Here is a 21,615-nt window from a genome sequence, read left to right on the forward strand (position 1 = left end):
ATTTTCTTCCTCTTAATTGTTGTCATTCATTTCGTGTTGCATACTACGCAGTTGATAATTCAACAAAACTATTATTTGCAAAAATATCTCTGCAAAATTGTGAAATTTAGTCAAACACTATGTTTGTTCCTTTCGCACATTGTACATCTGATGAAGTTTCTGTATGTACACGCTTTAGTTTTAAATTGACGGCAGATTCATTTGGACGCACCCGTGGTGGTCTGTCAAATTCAATAAAGGAAATAAATGCTAACACACTTGGTTTATTCCTCATCACCGCCCTATTGCAAGAGCAAATCGCCTCAGGTAGGCTGTGTGAAAAGTTCAGCTTCTTAGTCTCCATAATGATCAGTCAGTGAGACAGGACAAAGACAGGACAGGAGCTTCACACCTGCTTTTTTCGGCAGATAGATGTGAATAATTAAGTACAGATCTAAAATTTTAAATAATCTTAATATTTATTTTATAAAACTATTTTAAAAAAAAAAATTTTTTTTTGATACCATTCATTTTTTGAAAAATTGGTTAGGCTTTTGATGGATCCTCAGCTCCGCCAACTGAGGGCTCAATTTGTGAAGCTTTTTCAGCATCGGAATTTACAGGAACTTGCTCAGCAACAGGTTCGGGTGTCTGCTTTTTGGGTGACGGTTTTATGTCTCCGCGTCCAAAAATAGCTTTCTCAATACCCAGAATGGGTGACTCGAAGGCCAACGTTGCAAATATAGATAATGTAAGTGTAATGCCGAAGTCATGCCACCATCGCAGAATCTAAATGCAACAAAAAAAAAAAAATTAATTGAGGACAACAATACATAATGTGTTCTATCTTACCGCATCATAATCAGAGAAATGCGTGTCCGTCTGGAGACGCGCTGCGTTTACCAGTTGAACGATTCGGTGGATAACGTACATGCAGTAGCAGAGACGGCTGAAGCCCGTGAAGAAACCCCAGGAAAGAAAGTCATTTATTAGGCCACCATGTCCATTATAGCAGGCCCAAACAATCCAGCCAATAGCAAAGGCCCAGGAGCTGCGGCTAAGTGGCTCAAAGAGAGCACCTTCAATCAGTGGGGAGTCCGGTGTGTCCGGCAAGATTCGCCAGAAGGGACCCCAAAGGTCCGCCAACATGGTGCCGAAAGCCACTATCCAGCCAGTGATAACCCAATGTTTGGCCAATGGAATTTGACGTCCGCGATTGCGTGTGAATAAAAAGTAGCCAAAGATCACGCCAATCAACCAAGTGGGTATGCGCGTGTGTGTTGGATAATAGGTCAATCGCTGGCGGAGATCAACATGATCGTCCTGGACACGAAACAGCGTAAAGTCGTTATGTAGAAATGTGGCAACAGTGCAACCCAAGCAAAGCAGTGCAAATATGACAATAGGTATGAGCGCCTTCTTACCCCACTTATAGAGGGGTATCAGGAACAACGGCGACAAAAAGTACAATTGTGTATCTACAGCCAGATACCAGGACTGTGAAACGCACTATGGAAATAAGATACAAAAATTTTAATTCAAACATATCCAAATATAAAATACATTTAAAAACAAGTGGGAAAGGCTATAGTTGACATTCCGACCATAGGATACCCGTTACTTATTTTAATATATACAAAAATACTTTAATGAAATTACTTTTATTACTTTGAAAACATTAAATCGCCATAAATGCCGATCTACATGCCCGATCTTGATGTGATTCAGTTGGATAATAGATAATATTACGAAATAGCGTTAGTTACCATAAAAACTGTATTATTTAAAACTGGTGGGTGTGGTGTTTTGAAAGGTGACCTTAAACTAGCGCCTCTCGAAAAATTTTTACATTTATGCATGCGTTTTGTGTTTCAGCTAAAATACTCAAAAATTATAATAAAATGTATTGATTTTATAGATGGACACGAAGGGCTTCGTGTCCCGCGTGTCTCTTAAAAAAATACACGGACCTAAAATCACTGACTATTTTGGGAGATTTAAGAAAAAATGTTACAAAATATAACATTCAGGGGTGCCATAGAAAGTAAAACCACTCGAAAATCTCCCAAAACTCCATTTCTTTTTGGGAGTGTTTTGGTTGGATTTGTTTGTTTTTAGGTTAATGTCTATTCGGTGCACAACTTGTCCTAAATTTGCAAAAAAAAATTCTCGACCTCACAAAAACCAACGAAAAAAATTCCCGATGGACCGCGAATTGATATAAATTATCATATAAATACTTCTTTCCGCTCATTAGCTTTTTATACCCTGAGCCCATTGAAAATTGGCAAAAAAGCATATATTGTGTTTGGCAGAATGTTTGTAACAGACAGAAGAGCTCGGGGCAGGCCCCCAAAGTATATTTATTCTTGATCAGGATCAACAGCCGAGTCGATTGACCCATGTCCGTCTGTTTGAACGCGTAGATTTCAGAGACCATAAGAGCTAGAGACTTCAAACTTTGTATGTAGGTTCCTGAATACCATAGGCAGATCAAGTTTGTTTTTATTTTTGAATCGGACTACTATATCATATAGCTGCCATAGTAACGATACATCGAAAATGAAGTTTTAGTGTAATAAAGTTTTTTGTTTGCTGAGATATCAGAACCAAACTAATAGAATATGCATCTGGGCTGGTATTATACATCCTGACAAAATTTGGTTAAAATCGGTTAACTATATCATATATCTACCATAGGAACGATACATCAAATAAGAAGTTTTATTATGAAAAAGCTTTTGTTTGTTGAGATATCAGAACCAAACTGATAGAATAAATGAAAAAAACATTTTTTTTTTTTTTAAATCAATGTATTTATTCAATATAGTCTCCGTCTAGCTTAATACTTTTAGTCAAACGGTCTTTTAACATTTCAATCCCTTTTTTGTAATGGTCGGAAGAAAGTCATTAAGTTGCACCACAATAAAAATTCTAGCTCGATAGCGAAACGTCAGATTGCGCTCAAATTTTGACAGCAGCCAAGAAATGAATTAGTCTGTCAAAAAAAAAAAATAAAAATAATTTCAAAATTTTAGTGGCGTACCCTATGTGTCAGTCCGGGGACTTTTTGAATGATCTAGTATGTCCGACTGTTCGTATGAACTAAAAGATTTTAGAGATTGTAAGAGTTAGGAGTACATTTGGAATGTAGCCTCCCTATAATTTCAGGCAAATCCAGCAAATATTAAAATCGATCACTTAAAATTATATTCACAAAACATCACTCAAACTGCAGTCTTTTTATTAAGACTAATAGCAAGATGCATTTTGCCGTCCTCGAAATAATTTTTAATTTTAAATGAAACCTTATTGAAATAATTACAAACTAATCTCTCAATTCACGTTGGACAGGTTTGCAAATATGCACAGCCGATTCTCCACCACAGATTTTAATGTCTAATATCTTATCGGAAGCTTAATTAATCCAATTATTTAATACAGGCAGGAGAAAAAACATTATTAATTTTCTAATTTTAAAAATTTATATAAATCTGTGAAAGTATAAAGCTCTTTAAGATAGGCTGGGTGATATATAAGTAATGTTGAATAACGCACGCTCACATCTAGAGATAAGCTTTTAAAAAATGCTAGATTTTAAAAATTAAATAAAGTTTGATTGCAGAAAAAATTGTTAAATGGTGGTGACAACTTGGGCTCCTGGAACATTTGAGTCTACGCAAGCATAAGCAAACTCTTTTCATTGTTTGCATCCATTGTTTAAAAATTCGTGCCTTAATATTTTTAATATTTAATATTTTCAACTGATTGTATTATTGCAACGATTTTGAGCTGTGTTTGCATCTTTAAAAGTACATTATTTTAATTTTTCCCTTTTGGAATACAATACATAAAAATTTTCTTTATAATTTCTTTATTTTGCTGGATCAGCTGCCCCCAGCCCCTATCTGTGTACGTCCTTGATCACAAGGATCGTATCCATGAAGTATTCAGGGCCATTGAACGACTTTATGATCAGACTTTATGGCCTTCAACCAATCGTCCGCAATTAAATTTTCTTTTATTTTATTAAAATTAAATAAATGTGAACAGTTGGGCAGCATCAAATGCAGTATTGGCTTCATTTTAGCTTTAAAAGTGCTATACGTTTTACGGATTTTCGAAAATGAAACTTATAAGATTTTCATTTGACAGTAGCATCATGGCAGTGGGCACATGTGCATTACTGAAATCGTGAGAATCCCTTTACGTTTCAGTCCTGCCCAGATATGTATATTTAAGTTTTATAATTTCGTTTCATATGATTGGTTTTTCTTGTTGTCTAGATGCTAAAAAGTTGATGGCTTAAATCTGGAAACTCTTTCAATGTTTGTTATTTATTTTTATTCGATGCGCCCATTATTTATGATTTTTATATTTTTAAAATATGAAAATAACGTTAATAGTATTTATACCCGTTACTTAAAAAATAAGCAAAAGGGTATATTGTGTTCGTTGGAATGTATGTAACAGGGAGAAGGAGGCATCTCCGACACTATAAAGTATATATATTCTTGATCAGCATCAATAGCCGAGTCGATGTAGCCATGTGTGTCTGTCCGTCTGTCCGTCCGTCCGTCCGTATGAACAAAAGGATCTCAGAGACTATAAGAGATAGAGATACCAAACTTTCACTCACAGACTTCTATATACCCCATGCAGATCAAGTTTGCTTCAAATTGAAGCTACGCCCCCCTCCGCCCCCGTAAATAGCGAAAAACCTTTTGCTCGTCTGTTTGAACAAAGGGATCTCAGAGACTATAAGAGATAGCGTAACCAAATTTGACAGACAGATTTCTATATACCTTACGCAGATCAAGTTTGTTTCAAATTTAAGCCACGCCCCCCTCCGCACCCGAAAATCGCGAAAAAACACCACACCCACAGTTTTTATGATAATACGTTTTTTGTGAAAATAAACGTTATCTATTAGTATTATCTATTATCCCACTGAATTGCATCAAGATCGGACAAGTAGAACGGCAGTTATGGCGATTTAATGTTTTCAAAGTAATTTCTTTAAACAAAGGGTTCTCAGAGTCTAAAAGAGATAGAATAACCAGATTTGGCTCGCAGTTTTCTCTACACACCACGCAGGTCAAGTTTGTCTTACATTTTTATCACGCCCCCCTCCGCCCTCGCAAATCGCGAAAAACCACCACACCTACAGTATTTAAGATAATACGTTTTTGTGGGTATTAGAGTTGCAAGTTGCTATTATCTATTATCCTATAAAATCGCAGCAAGATCGGACAAGTAGAACAGCAGTATTAACATGCCGAAGCTCTTGAAGCAAAATTAGCTCCTTAGAGTATGCAATAGTTTTAATATTATTAGACTTAACAAAAATGCATCAAATAATTCTCAACTGGTTCTGACGACGCAAATATGATATTCGGCTTGAATCGCTACTCGACTCAACCCAAATGGTACCGATGAATCTTCAATGATGATGGAACTGGCATCTATCGAATCGTATTGAGCATACTACTTGCATTTATGCAAGTGTAGTATGTTGTTGAGCGTGTCAAGTCACCGGTTACCATATAGAGAGGTCGCTAACCAAGGGGATTGACATTTAGCAAAATTATAAACCTGAAGAAGTTGCTAATTTAAAATTTTTTTGAATCGACAACTAAGTAACAACAGCAACACAATATGCCAAGCAAACTTTTCTGTCATTCTTGTGCCTAAGAATTCTCAACTGGATTCAGGCAATATAAAATAACAAAAATTAATAATAACAAAATCCTTTTTTCTTAAAAAAAAAATTCTTAAAAAAATACTTTTATACATATTTAAGTTAAGAAACGGGTATCCTATAGTCGGGATCTCGACTATAACCTTTCCCACTTGTTTTTGCTTATTTTAGTGTGAAAGTTTTGACAACACTTGGTTAGTGACGTCACGACACAAAAGCATTTGTTTGATTGTAGGAATATTTAACAATGCAACCCACAAATTATTTTGTAAGTCGGAACAAAAAATAATTAACGTTATTTTCATATTATAAAAATATATAAATCATAAAAAATTGGCGCAAAGAGCTTCCAGGTTTGAACGGGCAACTTTTACACAAAGATTTTTAATTCTAGCATCTGGACTAACATGAACCTCAAACAGATTTTAACAAAATTATAAAATTGAAATACAAAACCCTGGGTAGAACTGAAACGTAAAGTGACGCTCACGTTTCCAGTAATGCACATATGCCCACTGCCATGCTGCCACTGTCAAGTGAACACCCTATTAGATAATATATTTCTTTTGCACTGAATCTTCAAAGTGCATAAAGTATATATATTCTTGATCAGATTCAATAGCCGAGTCGATATTGCCATGTCCGTCTGTCCGTCCGTCTATATGAACAAAAGGATCTCAGAGACTATAAGAAATTTTATATTTTATGTATATATTTTAGTATTATCTATTACACTAGGCAACAAATTTGAACTTTTTGGAAAAAAAGCTGAAAAAAAGCTAAGCAAAAAATCCTTATTTTCTTAATTCAAAAATTGATAGCTCTAAAACACCTGGTTGACATCTAAGACTGTGCATGAATGAAATATAGAAATATTCATTAGCATTTAATAGAAGTAATTTCTTTAAAGTACTTTTATATATATTAAAATAAGTAACAGGTATCCTATGGTCGGGATCTCGACTATAGCCTTTCCGACTAGTTTTACTTACGATGCTGTATGGGAAGGCGTAGTTCTGTACATACAGAAGCGTGGCCCACCATGTGTCCGCACAGCGCTGATCTTGTGTGCCTAGCTTAAACCACATGGGGCCTGCACCAGAGTATCGGTATAGCGACATGATATAAAGCACCACGACGGCAACAACAGGTGTTAGGCGAATATAGCGATGAAAGTACATCATTGGAATGTTAAGTTTGCCTTTGGTCCGTTCCATCTCTCGGAAAGCACCCCAACACATCAGTAAGCCGGACATAAAGAAGAATGTATCCACGCAGAGTGAGCCATTCTGAACGAGCATGGAGTACGGGGTCTGCAGCCACGTATAATATTTGTTGCGATTAATATGCGGCAAATCGTAAAAGGTCATGTAGCCATGTCCAAAGACAACCCACATCATACTGAAGCAACGCAGACCGTTCAAGCAATGTATAACATTCGGGCTGTTAACTTTTTTTACCGTGAAAATCTTGGGTGCATTGTGAAGCACCGAGAATGCTAAATACAGCGGTTTTTTTTGTGCTACAGAAAATTAACATGTGTAATGGTCAATACCCAACAATAGTTGTAATGTGCTAATAAATATATTAAACTCACCGCCTTTCCGAGTCTGAACAAAGTCATAGATGCTGCTAGCTATTAAGAAGAAAATAATTAGCGAAAAAAAGACGCTAATTACGAAATTAAAAGTTAATAAGAATTATAAACATTACTACACAGATTTAAACAAGCGGGAAAGGCTATGTGTAGCTTCTGTGGTTTGGAAAATATGCGGGTGTCAATTTTAGCGATTTTCTGCCGAACTTTCTGTTTTCTTTTTTTTTTAATAAGTCATAGAACAATCTAGATTTCCGAAAAGGAATAATTCTTTATCATCAAATATCAGCTTTTTCAATGCTTTTTTATGCAAAAAACAAACAAACAATCAGAAAAACCTTTAATTTCATTTTGGGAAGGTCAATAAAAATTGTAAATTAAATTATCTTTTCAACTATGTAGTTTTATAAATCGGATTGTCGAGGTATTATTCGACGCGAAGTTAAGATAACAATAATAAAAAATGTATAATTAAACCAAAACGCTCCAACGGTCCCTTTCGCTGCAATCATTTAGTTAGAAAACAGTCTTAGTATGCAATTTTGTTAGTGTAGTCATTACCTTTTGATCGGTATATCACTGATCAGTATCGGACAGTATCTTTTTGCATATATTGCTTGTCGCCTTTCGAACCCTTCGTGCTGCTTACGACACTAGCGAGGTTAAAGTTGCCATTTAAGGTAACAGAAAAATTTTTTAATTAAAAAAATAAACATTTTTACAATATGCAAGTTTTTCTTTGCATTTCAGTATTTTGTAAGACATTTTTTTGTTAAGAGACTTTTAAATTTTTGTTCATCATACTGAGGTCGACGATCTATTTTGAAAAAGCAGGCAAAACTCAAAAAATCCGACAAATTTATGATTTAGCACGAAAAGATAATAATCTAAAAAATAATAATCATTTTTGTTAATTAGCCCTAACTTTTTGCCTTTTAAAAGTATATCACTAAAAAAATGTTTAATTCACGTGCCTGTTGAAAAAATAAATGGTGGGACCTTAAATTCAATAAAGTTTACATAAATGTAATCTTAAACACTGATCAGTTTCTAAAATACTTCTGAAAATCCAAAAATTCTACTTGACTTACATTTCCTTGGTATACAGGTGCCTGACATTAGATTTTGGAAGGTTCATTCTTAATGTGCTGGCAAATGCGATTATAAATCTATGGTTATCACACTAAGCTTTTTTTACTGATCGACATAGTTGTTAGGTCCCCCTTTACTATTTGACAGGTACTTGTGTTTCACAATGCTATGACAGGTCATTTCACAACGATTTCACAACCAAATTATTAAATTTATCAACCTAAAATTCTTAAATTCATGTGTCCGCAAGAGTATAAAATTTTTCGTGAGACGAAGATAACGTTTCCTTATTATTATAACTATAATCAAATTTTACGTACATGGCAAATATATCGATAGCACGAAACTCTATAGGAGCATCATATTTACACCATTTTTCTTGCACAAGCTGTTTATCGAGATCTACGACATCATTTCCGTAAAAATGTGCAATCGCGTACTTGAGAAGCTCGTCAGTTTTTTGTGCACTGCACGTGCTTGGCACACATATACCCAGTTCAAAAATCTGCGGATCAGTTTGCTTGTAGCTAATGCGGGCGGTTTCCTCATGACGACGCTTTACTTTGCTATAGAACTGTGTGATGTTAAGCCGTACTAGACAATACTGGCCGCGGATCTCAGTCCCGTATGTAGCGGATGCCGCAACGCACTCCTCATACTGGCCCATGCTTATGAGATGGCCCCAGAAGAAGCCGACAGGTAGACGTCCCCATGTATCCGGAACTGCAAGAATTGAAGTCAAATACTAAGTTAAATCTGTAGTCCTACTATAAAATGTACGAAAAAAGCAATGGTAACAATGTTATGTGCTTAAGTATATCGATATCAGTATGAAGATTCATAATAAGATGTAAAAAAAGCAGTAATTTTGTTAAAAGTTGGGATACTTTTAAATGAATACAAAGTACAAGCTTTGAGGTTAATAATGGCGACACTCAGCAAGTTACTTGATTACCTGATTCCCACATTTTAGAATTTCCAACAATGAAATATATCAAACCAATACCAAGAGCAAGGCATCTTTGTGCAAAGTGGGGTAGCAAATCAATTTTCGACCCCGTACTTAAGTTTGTTTTAAAGAATATGTGAGTAACAGGCAGAAGGAGGCGTGGCAGACCCTATAAAGCATATATATTCTTGATCAGCATCAATATCCGAGTCGACATAGCAATGCCCGTATGTCTGTATGTTTGTCTGTCTGTATAAACACCTAGATCTCAGAGACTATAAGAGCTAAAGATACCAAACTTGGTATGTAGGTTCCTCTGTATTCAAAGCAGATCAAGTTTGTTTCAAATTTCGGCCACGCCACCTTTATCGCCCACAAAACAAAAAGAAAATTTATATATAAATTATAAAAACAATTTAAAAGCTAGTGACACCAAATGTGGTATGTATATTCCTCTATATTGCAGGCAGATCGAGATGGTTTGTTTTTTGAATCGGACCAATATATCATATGGCGCCCATAGGAAGAATCGGTCGAAAATCAAGTTTTAGTATGAAAAACTTTTGTTTAATGAGATATGTTTTCCAAACTGATACAATAAGCATATAACTTGGTTTTATGGTTTTGGTTTGGTTTTCACCCGATCAGTCCTATGACAGCTATATGATATAGTTGTCCGATTTGAACCAAATTTGGACACGTAGTATAAGACAATACGAGTTTCTTAATTTGAATGTTTTGTACAGATAACTTAAAATATAAAAAAGTTTTTCGAATTGAAGCTAGCTTATCGACCGTTCTTACGATCGTTCCTATGGCAGCAATATGTTATAGTGGTCCGATTCCAACCAAATTTGGACAGTTTGTTTAAGACAATACGAGATTTTTAATTTGTGAGTTTGGTACAGATAACTTAAAAAATAAAAAAGATTTTCGTATTAATTAAAAATACCCAATTAATGAGTTTGATTGAGATATCTGCAAAAATAAAAAAAAATTTTATACTTAAGCTTGATTTTGTACCGATCGGTTCTATGGCAGCTATATAATATAGTTGACCAATTTGAACCAACTTCGGAAAGGATGCATAAAACCAACTGATATGCATATTTTATCAGTTTAGTTAAGATATTTTAAAAAACAAAACACATTACCAGGAAAGGATGCATAAAACCAACTTATATGCATGTTCTATCAGTTTAGTTAAGATATCTTAAAAAACAAAACACATTACCAGATATACAACATGTGCGATTGGATGATATACCTCAAGAAATAACACAACTTTTCGTTCCTATGACAGCTATATGATATAGTAATCCGATTTTAACCAAATGTGGTCAAAATGTGTAAGACAACAGCAAATTGATTTCCTGTGAGCTTGGTTAGGATATCTCAAAGCACATAACAAATTTTTGTACTAAAGGTCATGCCGCTCTGCAAGGAAGTCATAAAAATCAAGAATAACATGCATAGATATAACATTTTATTATATCGCCGTTTTCTCCATAAATTTTAATGAATCATATCTTAAACGACGCTCAATTAATGCAGCTTTGCAAAAAATAAAACACCGAAGTTAAGATTTTTTTTTCGAGTTTTCCTTGAATTTTAAAGTAAAAATAGATAAAAAAAAAAGCTTAAAAAAAACAAAATTTTCTTAATTCAAAAATTAATAGCTCTTAAACTACTGGCTTAATTGTTAGACTGTGTATGAATGAATTACAGATATATTCATTCGTTTCATGATGACAAAAGTCGGCTTACCTCTAAAAAACGGCAAAAAAAAAAATAGCCAAATTTTAAATAATTCTAAAAAAAAGCTCTGCCATAGAAAAAAAAACAAATTGTTTTTCGTCGTTTGGGGCCCCATATCTATCCAAAAAAGTCGGTTTGGTTCAATTCAGATCTGGGCTGTTGACTAGTGTTATGCTTTACGTCGCTGTTTGTTTATGAATTTACAAAAACAATGATGATGCTAGTACCGTTTGTTTTCGTTTCGTTTGCTGCTCTTTCGCAATGATCGAACGCTGCTGCGTTTGCCGGTTGACCAATTTTGTGAGAGCATTGCAATTAAGAGGAGAGTAGCAAAAGTCAAGCGCAAAGAGTAACGGAAAATAGTATTAAATAAACATAAAAAAGTGAAAAAGTTCTTAAAATTAATTAACAAAAAAGGTACGAAAATAATAAAACACTCAAATTAACAATAAATATGTATAGTGAAAGACATATACAGAAAAGAAGTAAGTATGATTATTAAGCCCTTAATCAAATACATATATTTATATTTAGTCCTTGTTAAAGCAGCCTAGGAGCAAACTGCCACTATTAAAGGGATAACGAAGCAACACAAACAGTACCCAGAAAATTTTCTATTCAGACCGTGAAGGATATAAGCCAGATAAATATGGAAATCAACGAAACAAACCGAGAGCTTAATGTTAGAATGAATACATTTAACATTTTTCCTTTAAGTCTAATTCCTATTTTTTTTCTACAGATTGATGCAATTGAGATCCACATAATGCCAGGTGAAATTTGAAAGAACTTGAAAAATATAATAGCTAATACGGTTGTAATCGTCCATAATGTTGACGGCGTTCAAGGCAAAGCTGCCTTAAAAAATGAAAGCAGCTTTTATAGAGTTTTCTTGGTAGGTATTATTAAATTCATTGTTATAGGAGTTAGGCATGAATAAGTTCATTAAAAAAAAAGTTGTTTATACTAAAACCTAATTTTGACCCGATCGGTCCTATGACAGCCATTTGTTATAGGGGTACGATTTGAACCAACTTTTGTCAGGATATATAAAATCAGTTTGGTTGAGATATCTCATAAGACCAAAAAGTTTTTCGTACTAAAACGTGATTTTCAACCGATCGAAAAATGTATATATTCAGTTAACAGGTAATATCTTCCAAGCCCCTCAACCATAATGTATGCTTCATATGCCAAAAAACGCAGAATACGTAATACAACATACTCAAATTTAATAAACATCGTTAGAGCCGTTTTGTCAGAAATCGCTAAAATGTAAGCTTAAAAACATTATATCACCTGTAAAATGTTACCTGAGTACTTTAGAAAAAAAGTTTAAAGGTACGCATAAAAGCCCTCACACACCTTTCCAATGATATATAGGACGTATCTGTAGCTTCTATGGCTTGGAAACTGTTGGGGTTTCCATTTTAGCGGGATTTAGCGTTTTCCCGCTAAACTAGCGGTTTTTTTCAAAGAGTCGTAGAACAAAAATTTCTAGATTTTCGAAATGGAATAAATCCCATCATGGCATCTTAGCTTTTTTAGCGTATTGATACAAACAGACAAAGAAACAAACTGACTTTTCATTTCATTTTGAGAAGTCCACTAAAAATTTAAAATTTATTTATTTTTTGAACCAGTTATCGGAATTGGGTTATCGAGAAATCAATCAACGCGTATTTTTAATTAGAATTTTTCAAAAATAAAAAATTTTACCAAAAGGACCCAATAGCCCCATTAGCTGCAATCATTGAAATTTTTCTCCTCCCACTTACACCCCCGTATCTCATGACCCAGTTTTAGTATGCCATTTTGTAAATTAGGACTAAATCTTTCGATCGGTATATAACTCGATCTTATCGGACAGTCATAGCAAAGTTCCAAGTTAGCTGTATATATTGCTAGTCGCCTTTCGCAACCTTCGTCCTGCTTTCGTCACTAGCGCGATCTGCCGTTCGCAGTGATAAGATAAATTTTTGCAATAGTAAATAGTTTTATTTATTTGAATTTTTGGTCATTGAAGACAACAAAAATTAAATTTAAAATAAAAATAAAATATGGATTTTAAATTAAAGCACTTTTAACTCTGGGGACCCATTTCACTACCTAGCATGAGTACCTATGTAAGAACTCTTTCCATGGGTACTCATATCACCACCCCTTGCATCGGCGCCTAAGTAAGTACTAAGTATGGGTAACCATTTCACTAGTTCGCGGTAAACGATGTGATGGCAATTGACCCAATTTGTGGATATTTCATACAAAAAACGATGTGATGAAACGCATTGCTTAGAGTTGTCAAAATAAGTAGAGGAGGTTTCCTAGTAAGTAGTTATTTCACCAGCCACGAACTAGTGCCCAGTACTGGAGGGAAGTTGTGTTATCAAAAAAAAAAAAAAACACTTGCCGTACCAATTAATTTTGGTTAGGTCTCGTACCACAGTTGGTACTCATACTCAACACCTTTCAAGCAATGAAAGATCCAGACTTTGAAATGTTGTGTATTTGATGTGATGTGATGGCGTCCCCCGGCCACCCTGCCAGTGCCCTTGTTTCTTATAGTATGATAGCTAATTAAGATTGTTTTTTTACGAATGCTTAAAAAAGATTTTTCAGAATATTTTAAAATAATAGGCTGATTTATTAAATAGTAGTATGCTATTTTGTATAAAAAGGTATCATGTCATTGGTAACTTATTGAAAAATGTGCTAAATGCTAATATAATATTTCACTTAATTTCAAATAATGCCGGAATTTTTTTGGGATAACACGTCGGATGTAGTCTGGAATTGTTTCTAGGGAACTTATTTATAATTTTTTTTGAAGTAACTAGCCTTAATGAAACTAACTGATTAGTCGAGCGTACTCGACAGTCAAATACCCTGTGCCTTGGCTTTTGAATGCCATTTGGGACGTCAAAAATTTAATACAATTGCAAAACTGTTTATTAAATTTTATACTGAATTTTTCGATGAAAGCTAAATGATATAGTGGACCGATTTGAACCAAATTAGGTTGCGATGTATAAGAGATATTTCAAAAAACAAAAGCTTTTAGTACTATAACTTGAGAGCAATCGTTCCTATTGCAGCTATATGCTATAGTAGTCCGATCCAAAAATAAAAACAAACTTTTTCTGCGTGTGCTATCGTAGAATCTACATATCAAATTTGACGTTTTTATCTCTTATAGTAATAAGACTATAAGGTGTTGTAGGTATAAGGCAAATTTTGTTATTTAACTTGGTCTGCTTGAAATGACAAGGAGTCTAAGACAGACGGACATGGCTGTATCGACTCGGCTGTTGATGCCGAATATATATACTATATGGGGTCTGTCATGTCTCCTTTTACCTGTTACATACTTTGGACAAACTCAATATACCTGCACAGTCTTATAGTGTTACACCGCACGAGCTTCGGGGCAAATTGAAGCACTTATTTCGAGAAATCACAACATCGAGCAATTTTTCACCAGTTTTCCCATCCATATAAACAGTTTGAGACTGAAAAAATCATTTTTAAAAAACATGGTTCTATGTCACCACCGGCCCAATAATCCAATATTTTCACTTGAGCTGGTTGGACGAAAACCAAACATCTCTTGCATGCCCCTAGACGTTCAAATTTTAAAATCGATTTCTCTTAAGATGTTCCAGAATGTGTTTGACGATGCCCCAAAACTTTGTATGAATTTTTATACCCTGAGCCCGTTGAAAATGGGCAAAAGGGTATAATGTGTTTGGCAGAATGTATGTAACAGGCAGAAGGAGGGGTGGCAGACCCCATAAAGTATTTATATTCTTGATCAGGATCAACAGCCGAGTCGATCTAACCCTGTCCGTCTGTCCTTCTGTCCGTCTGTCTGTCTGTCTGTCTGTTTGAACGCGTCGATCTCAGATACTATAAGTGCTAGAGACTTCAAATTTGTTATGTAGGTTCCTGGATACCATACGCAGGTCAAGTTTGTTTCCAATTTTAGGTGCCACGCCCCCTTCGCCCACAAATTGCACAGAGCGATTTAGAGGCGCAATTTTTGACATAGCACTCCCTTACTGAACAATCAGTTGAGAAGTATGCGTATTAAACGACCCTGAAAATATCAAAGCGATCGACCCATAAATAGAGAAGTTATTTGGGAATTTACATTTAATTCAATAATAACATTTGCATGGCAAATCAAACGTGCGAGCGAGACCGCATGTTCACGTTTGTATGCAGGGCGCGCACAAAGAAAGTACGAATTAGTACCCATTTTTATTTTGGGTGCCAAATAAGAATCAAGTGATAAGCAAAAATCTTATCGATATCATGTAATGAAAATGTTTATGTATAATTTATGTATATAAAAATATACAATTTGATTAAAATATAATTGTGGTGTTTATATATAAATATGTATTTTTGCATGGCAAAAATCAGCAGAAGCTGATAGCTATGCATGAAATTGCATGAGAGAAAAAGCGATCATTTTGCATCTTTTGCATCTTTGCCAAGCACTGAAAACTGCAAAATAATAATTTTAATTATTAATATTTCCGATTCCTTACACATATATATAATAAGTATCTGCTTAATATCGTTGTAAAAAAAACTTAGCATTTTCCGCTTTAAGAATCTCATAAAATTAGACATTGTCTTTTATTGCTAATTTCGCGCGCACTGCTGCAGCCTTTGGCAGGCTCGAATCTGTTTCGTAAGAGGGAGAGAGTGAGAGAGGAAAATGGGTGCTGCCAGATTGCAGGCTGAGCGAGGATAGCTTGATATTGTACTTTGTCTTTTGTCGTGCAATCTTATCTTTAACGTATATAACGTTCAAGTCTCTATGAATGTTTTCGTTTCGAGCATACCATAGAGCCCCAGTCATGGTCCTCAAGATTGTTGATTGTGCTCGCTGGATGATATCGAAATTGCTACTGCACGGGTTTCCCCATAGCTGCGAGCCGTAGGTCCACACTGGCTTTATGGTGGAATTGTACAGTAAGACCTTGTAGTCCAAGCTGAGAAGAGATCGGGGGTGAAAAAACCAATAAAAGTTATTGGCTTTCAGTTTTATCTGCGTTTTCTTTGCTTCAAGGTGTCGAGTCGAAATAGCCATGTCCGTCTGTCTGTCTGTATGAACAAAAGGATCTCAGAGACTATAAGAGGTAGAGCAACCAAATTTGGCACTCAGATTTCAATATACTCCACGCAGATCAAGTTTGTTTGAAATTTAAGCCACGCCCCCCTCCACCCCCGTGAATCGCGAAAAACTGTTCGTTCATCTGTATGAACAACGGACTCTCAGAGACAATAAGATAGAGTAACCAAATTTGGCATACAGATTTCTATATACCCCACGCAGATGAAGATTGTTTCAATTTTGAGCCACGCCCGCCTCCGACCCCGGAAATCGCGAAAAACCACCACACCCACAGTTTTTAAGATAATACAGTTTTTATGGTAAGTAACGTTATCTATTAATATAATCTATAAACTCACTTAACCGCAGAAAGATCGGACAAGTAGAAGAGGAGTATTAGCTAACCAAAATTAATAATAAAGTTATTATTTCAATACAATCACCTAAAATTATGCAGTAGTTTTTGTTGGGTAGTAATTTCTTTAAAGTACTTTAATATATATTGAAATAAGTAACGGGTATCCTATGGTCGGGATCTCGACTATAGCCTTTCCAACTAGTTTTTGTTTCATCTGTTCTTTTATAACTTTTGCAATTTCATTTGGACGAAACTCAGATGGTTCAGGTTCTCCCGAACTATGAGATGTACAGGATGATGGTACAAATGAATTTGTTGCAGGATTCGGTTGGAATACATTACGTTGGTGAGCAACAAATTCGTAAACTCTATCTTTGTCGCTACGGGTACAGAAGCCTGAGGAGTTTCTTAAAGGCATTACTGTTTCGATCGGCGCGCTTAGCGTTGGGTGAGCCCTCCACAAAGGATGCTTGGTACTGGTTGGCGATAGTTGCTCTATGCATTCGTCACTTTGCCAGAACAAGTTGCTCTATTTGACGATTAGTTTTGCGTTGATTGGTCTGCACATGAGCGTCTTGTGGAGATCTTAGCTGCTGCAACAAGTACAGATTCTAATAAATCAGCAGAGCAGTCGATGTCCGCTTCGATGTTGAATTGCGGGGTAAGATCGAGGTTAGAACTAACTTATTTCTTGTATTTAAGCCAGTTGGTTCTGTGTGTTGTACGTGTATTAGGATATTCTACACATTTCGGGGATTAAAGTAGATTAACTAAGACAGTGGAGTGGTCAGATGAAAGACCCAAAAGTGCTTCGACTCTTTTCAGATTGCGTGGTATGTTCTTTGTCACAGCGAAATCTATTAACCCTTTAATCAAGTTGATATTTATTTTATAAGTAGATATAGGTTAAATAATCTTAAGTTTGGAATTTCCGTTGGTTGGAACCACCGTTAGGTGCAAAATACTGAAGACCGTCTGTAGACGGCCTTGTCGGTTTGAGCGGAAAAAAAATATGGCCGTTTGCTTGCATCACAAGGGAATATCGCACGCGACTTTTGGCAATAACTTTTGCCATTTATTGCTTCTAAAGTTTTTTTGGAGTTAGTAATCACTAACATCATTATAATAATATGCCATTTATTTAAATTTGAATAATTATTATAAAAAATATTAATCAGTTTTAAGTGAACAATTGCTTGAGTTGACCGTTACTATGTAATATGTGGAAAATCCGTATTTACAGGTATTTTTTAAGTTAGATGTCTTAAAATATATTTATTTTTGTAATGTTACCTAGTAGCAGTCTAATTCACAAGTCGATAGACTTAGTCAATAGATTTTTTTGGTGATTGAAATTGCAATTAATTTGGTCATAATTAAATTTGGTATTTTCCACAATTTCAATGTTTAACAAAACATATATTTTTTTAAACGCTAGAAAATCAATTCTTAATATATTGTAGTATGCACACATATCGAATACACACTGTAACACTTTGTTGCAGTGATTACATAAACATAAGTCCCAAAGATATTCAAAGTGCAAAGTAATATGATCGCACAAGAATGCAATGGACAGCATAAGTGCCAAGTCGGCGTCTAGCCTGGCGCGCATGGCGCTCTCTTTGTGTTCACATAACATTCTCTCTATTATATATAAAACCCAAAGCGGTTGTTCCACTGCCAGCGTACCTGGCGGCGCAGCTGCGCAGCCCTTAGCTTGCTTAAGACATTTAATGTAAAACTAATTCAATAAATAAAAGATCATCAAACATGAAACGTCGGTTTTTTATTACTACATGGCGACCATGACATGTGTAATTTGTATGTTAAATAGTGCAACAACAACAACAACATCAAAAACGGCAGCAGCAGCAACAAAAACAACAGCAACAACAACAACAGCAACAACAACGGCAACCTTTAAATAAATAATCTGGAACGCGATAATACTAAGTGAGTAGTGTGATTGTGATACACAAAAGAAAATAAGGTCAGTGTATGTAGCTAAATATGCCAAAAGCCAAACGCGGTGGCGTCATATTCCGCGCTAAGCAAGAAATTGCTCAGCTTAAAGAACTGCTTAATGCCGAAAATCCCTCAAGTTGGGATAGAGCTACAAAAATTCAAAACCGAATCGACCATTTAGAGTCATTCGTAACAAATACACTGACCAAAAAGAAATCACAATACACTAACTCAAATAATTTCATAAAAGTTATCGGCACAATTAATCAGCCCCCTTCAAAGATTAACATTCCAGTTCAACGAGTGATGTGCCCAGCTGACTGCCGAGGACCATTCGAAAGCATATACTGGAAGTACACATGTCATCAAGCACGAGAGGCATAGGACCGCCACTTGCACCAACGAAGGAACCAAGTGCGAAAGGCAACAGACCGCCTTTTGCACCAACGCGTTGAAACGTTGGAAATCAAGGACCGGCAGCGCTACAAAGAGCGCCCAACACGGACCGGCAGCGCTACATAGAGCGCCCAACATAAATTTAAAAAAAAAATTTAATATAGATATTAAAATAAGTTAAAAATCGTAAAATTTGTAAAAACCAAGCTTAAACCAGCCTGGTATCATAAGGCCCATAAAGCCATACAAAATATAGGTAGTAAATATACTCCGTCACGTACCATTAAACACTTCTCGCCACCCACAGGGTGTATTAGGCTCGTGAGTTTAGACACACGATTTGACAAAAAAAAAAAAAAATGCAAAAATGAATAAAAATCTGTAATTAAAGAAAAATGTATGATTAAAAAGGAAAAAAAAAAAAATATATATATATATAACAAATATTAACAAAACTAGTCGGCCGGTGCTACAGTCGAACATACTCGACTGACGGAGACCCCGTACTTACTATGGCAAAAACTAGTAAACTAGTAATGGAAAAAATTAAAAAATATTTAGTTAACTTAAATGCATATTCTATCATATTGGTTACAATTTCTCATAAAACATAAAAGATTTTCATACTAAGACTTGATTTTCGCCCGATCGGCCCTATGACAGCTATATGATATAGTGCTCCGATTTGAACCAACTTTGGACAGGATATATAAAACCAATTGTTATGCATATTTCATCAGTTTGGTTACGATATCTCATAAAACAAAAAAAAATTTTCATACTAAGACTTAATTTTCACCTGATCGGTCCTATGACAGCTATATTATATAGTTGACCGATTTGAACCAACTTCGGTAAGGATGTATAAGGCTAACTTAAATGAATATTCTATAAGTTTGGTTACGATATCTCATAAAACTATAAAGTTTTTTATACTAAGACTTGATTTTCACTCGATCGGTCCTATGCCAGCTATATGATATAGTGGTCCGATTTGAACCAACTTTGAAGAGTATATAAAACCAAGTCGTATGCTTATTGTATCAGTTTGCTTTAGATAGCTCATAACACAAAAAAGTTTTTCATACTAAAACTTGATTTTCGACCTATGGGCGCTATAAGATATAGTGGTCCGATTCAAAAAAGTAACAAAATTGACCTGCCTGCAAGATAGAGGAATCTGCATACCAAATTTGGTGTCACTATCTCTTATAGTCTCTGAGATCTAGGCGCTCATACAGACGGACAGACAGACAGACAGACGGACATTGCTATATCAACTCGTCTGTTGATGCTGATTAAGAATATACATACTTTATAGGGTCTGCCACGCCTCCTTCTGTCTGTTACGCACATATTTGTTAAAACATATTTGTTAAACAATTAAAACAATAGACCCCTGTACTTGTTTTAAGTACGGGGTCTAAAAAAACACAAAATATCATAAAAGATAACAAAATCTACATGAAAATTTTCAAATATTAAAAAAAAAAAATTTTTTTTTTGTTGTTGTTCCTAACCCAACAAATAAAAATGGGCGGCCAAAAATCTAACGTGGCTGATAGCCCACCAAATGTTATTAATAACGTAGAGGTTGTTGATCACACTTCCCAAATAGATTCGCTCTATTATGTTATGATTATTTTAAAAACCATTTCTGCGATAAATCTCGCACTTAAACTTTATCTTTTGCACAAAAGATCATTAAAGAAGCAATTCTTAAGCCGAGGTTATGATCTTGATAAAATATAGGAATTATTAAAAAAAACTAAATAAATTCTTTTATAACAACGAACAGTCCAACAAAATAACAACTTTTGACGCTGCGTGCAAATCATTTATGCCCCCAATAAAACTAAACAACAAACACACAGCAAATGCTCAAGCTTCGGCTGCGACGCGTACGGTCATAAAAGTGTTCATTTTGCTATGATTTATGACTTCAGCAGCGTCTTGTACACTGTGTAAAAAAGTAAAGTTGGTTTTGATGCGTTTTGATTTTTACCACATAATAAGCGTTCGACTTGCAAATAAAATTAATTAGAACATCTTTTAGTGTATAATTGTTTTGATTTGTCAAAGCCAACAACAACCACACAGATTTTTCGTCGCGACGCACACAGTCATAAATGTGTTCATTTTGCTTTAATTTATGACTTCAGAAGATGTGTTTGTTGTAGATGTTGTTGTAGTGCTGCCGATTGCAAATTTTGTGCCCACCGCTGGATTAAAACAAAGCTTAAAGGAAACGGACTTAACTTGATTAGCAATGAGAATTCAATTGCACAAATTATTAGCAAATTATCCAATACTGTACGAGGCGAATCTGTTGAAGTCATTACAGCTAAACTGCTTAATCTTCAAAAAAAGAGCAAAACAGTAAATCAGTATACCCAAGAGGCTGAAAAGCTGACAAAAGCTTTAGAAGGTGCATACATAACTGATGGACATCCATTAAAACTAGCTTCAAACTACAGCACCCAACACGCTGTTAATGCAATGATAAAGAATTGCTCCATTGATAAGGTAAAACTTATAATGGAAACTGGCCAATTTCCCAATATGAATGAAGCCGTAGCAAAGTTTGTAAACAGCTGCACAGATGCAACTGGCCGAACCGCTGCAATTTTGTATTGCAAAAATCGACAAGCAAACAATTATCGTGGAAGTAACTATGGTAACAACCGTGGTA

The 21,615-nt window shown here is 35.1% G+C and overlaps 1 protein-coding gene across 1 annotated transcript in view; it reads right to left on the reverse strand.

Annotated features, from left to right (window-relative positions):
- Nucleotides 1–509: 509 nt before the first annotated feature.
- The window catches only part of LOC117788706 (nose resistant to fluoxetine protein 6), a 32,673-nt gene continuing 11,567 nt past the window's right edge, over nt 510–21,615 (reverse strand). Inside the window, exons 2-6 of the mRNA XM_034627551.1 lie at nt 8,690–9,092; nt 7,278–7,351; nt 6,673–7,202; nt 832–1,488; nt 510–768 (exon numbers count right to left, since the gene is read on the reverse strand). Of these exons, the coding sequence (XP_034483442.1) occupies nt 526–768; nt 832–1,488; nt 6,673–7,202; nt 7,278–7,351; nt 8,690–9,092 (1,907 nt within the window). The 3' untranslated portion in view covers nt 510–525. The remainder of the gene's footprint in view (nt 769–831; nt 1,489–6,672; nt 7,203–7,277; nt 7,352–8,689; nt 9,093–21,615) is intronic.

The sequence above is a fragment of the Drosophila innubila genome, chromosome X (genome assembly GCF_004354385.1).
Source record: "Drosophila innubila isolate TH190305 chromosome X, UK_Dinn_1.0, whole genome shotgun sequence".
Lineage (NCBI taxonomy): Eukaryota > Metazoa > Arthropoda > Insecta > Diptera > Drosophilidae > Drosophila > Drosophila innubila.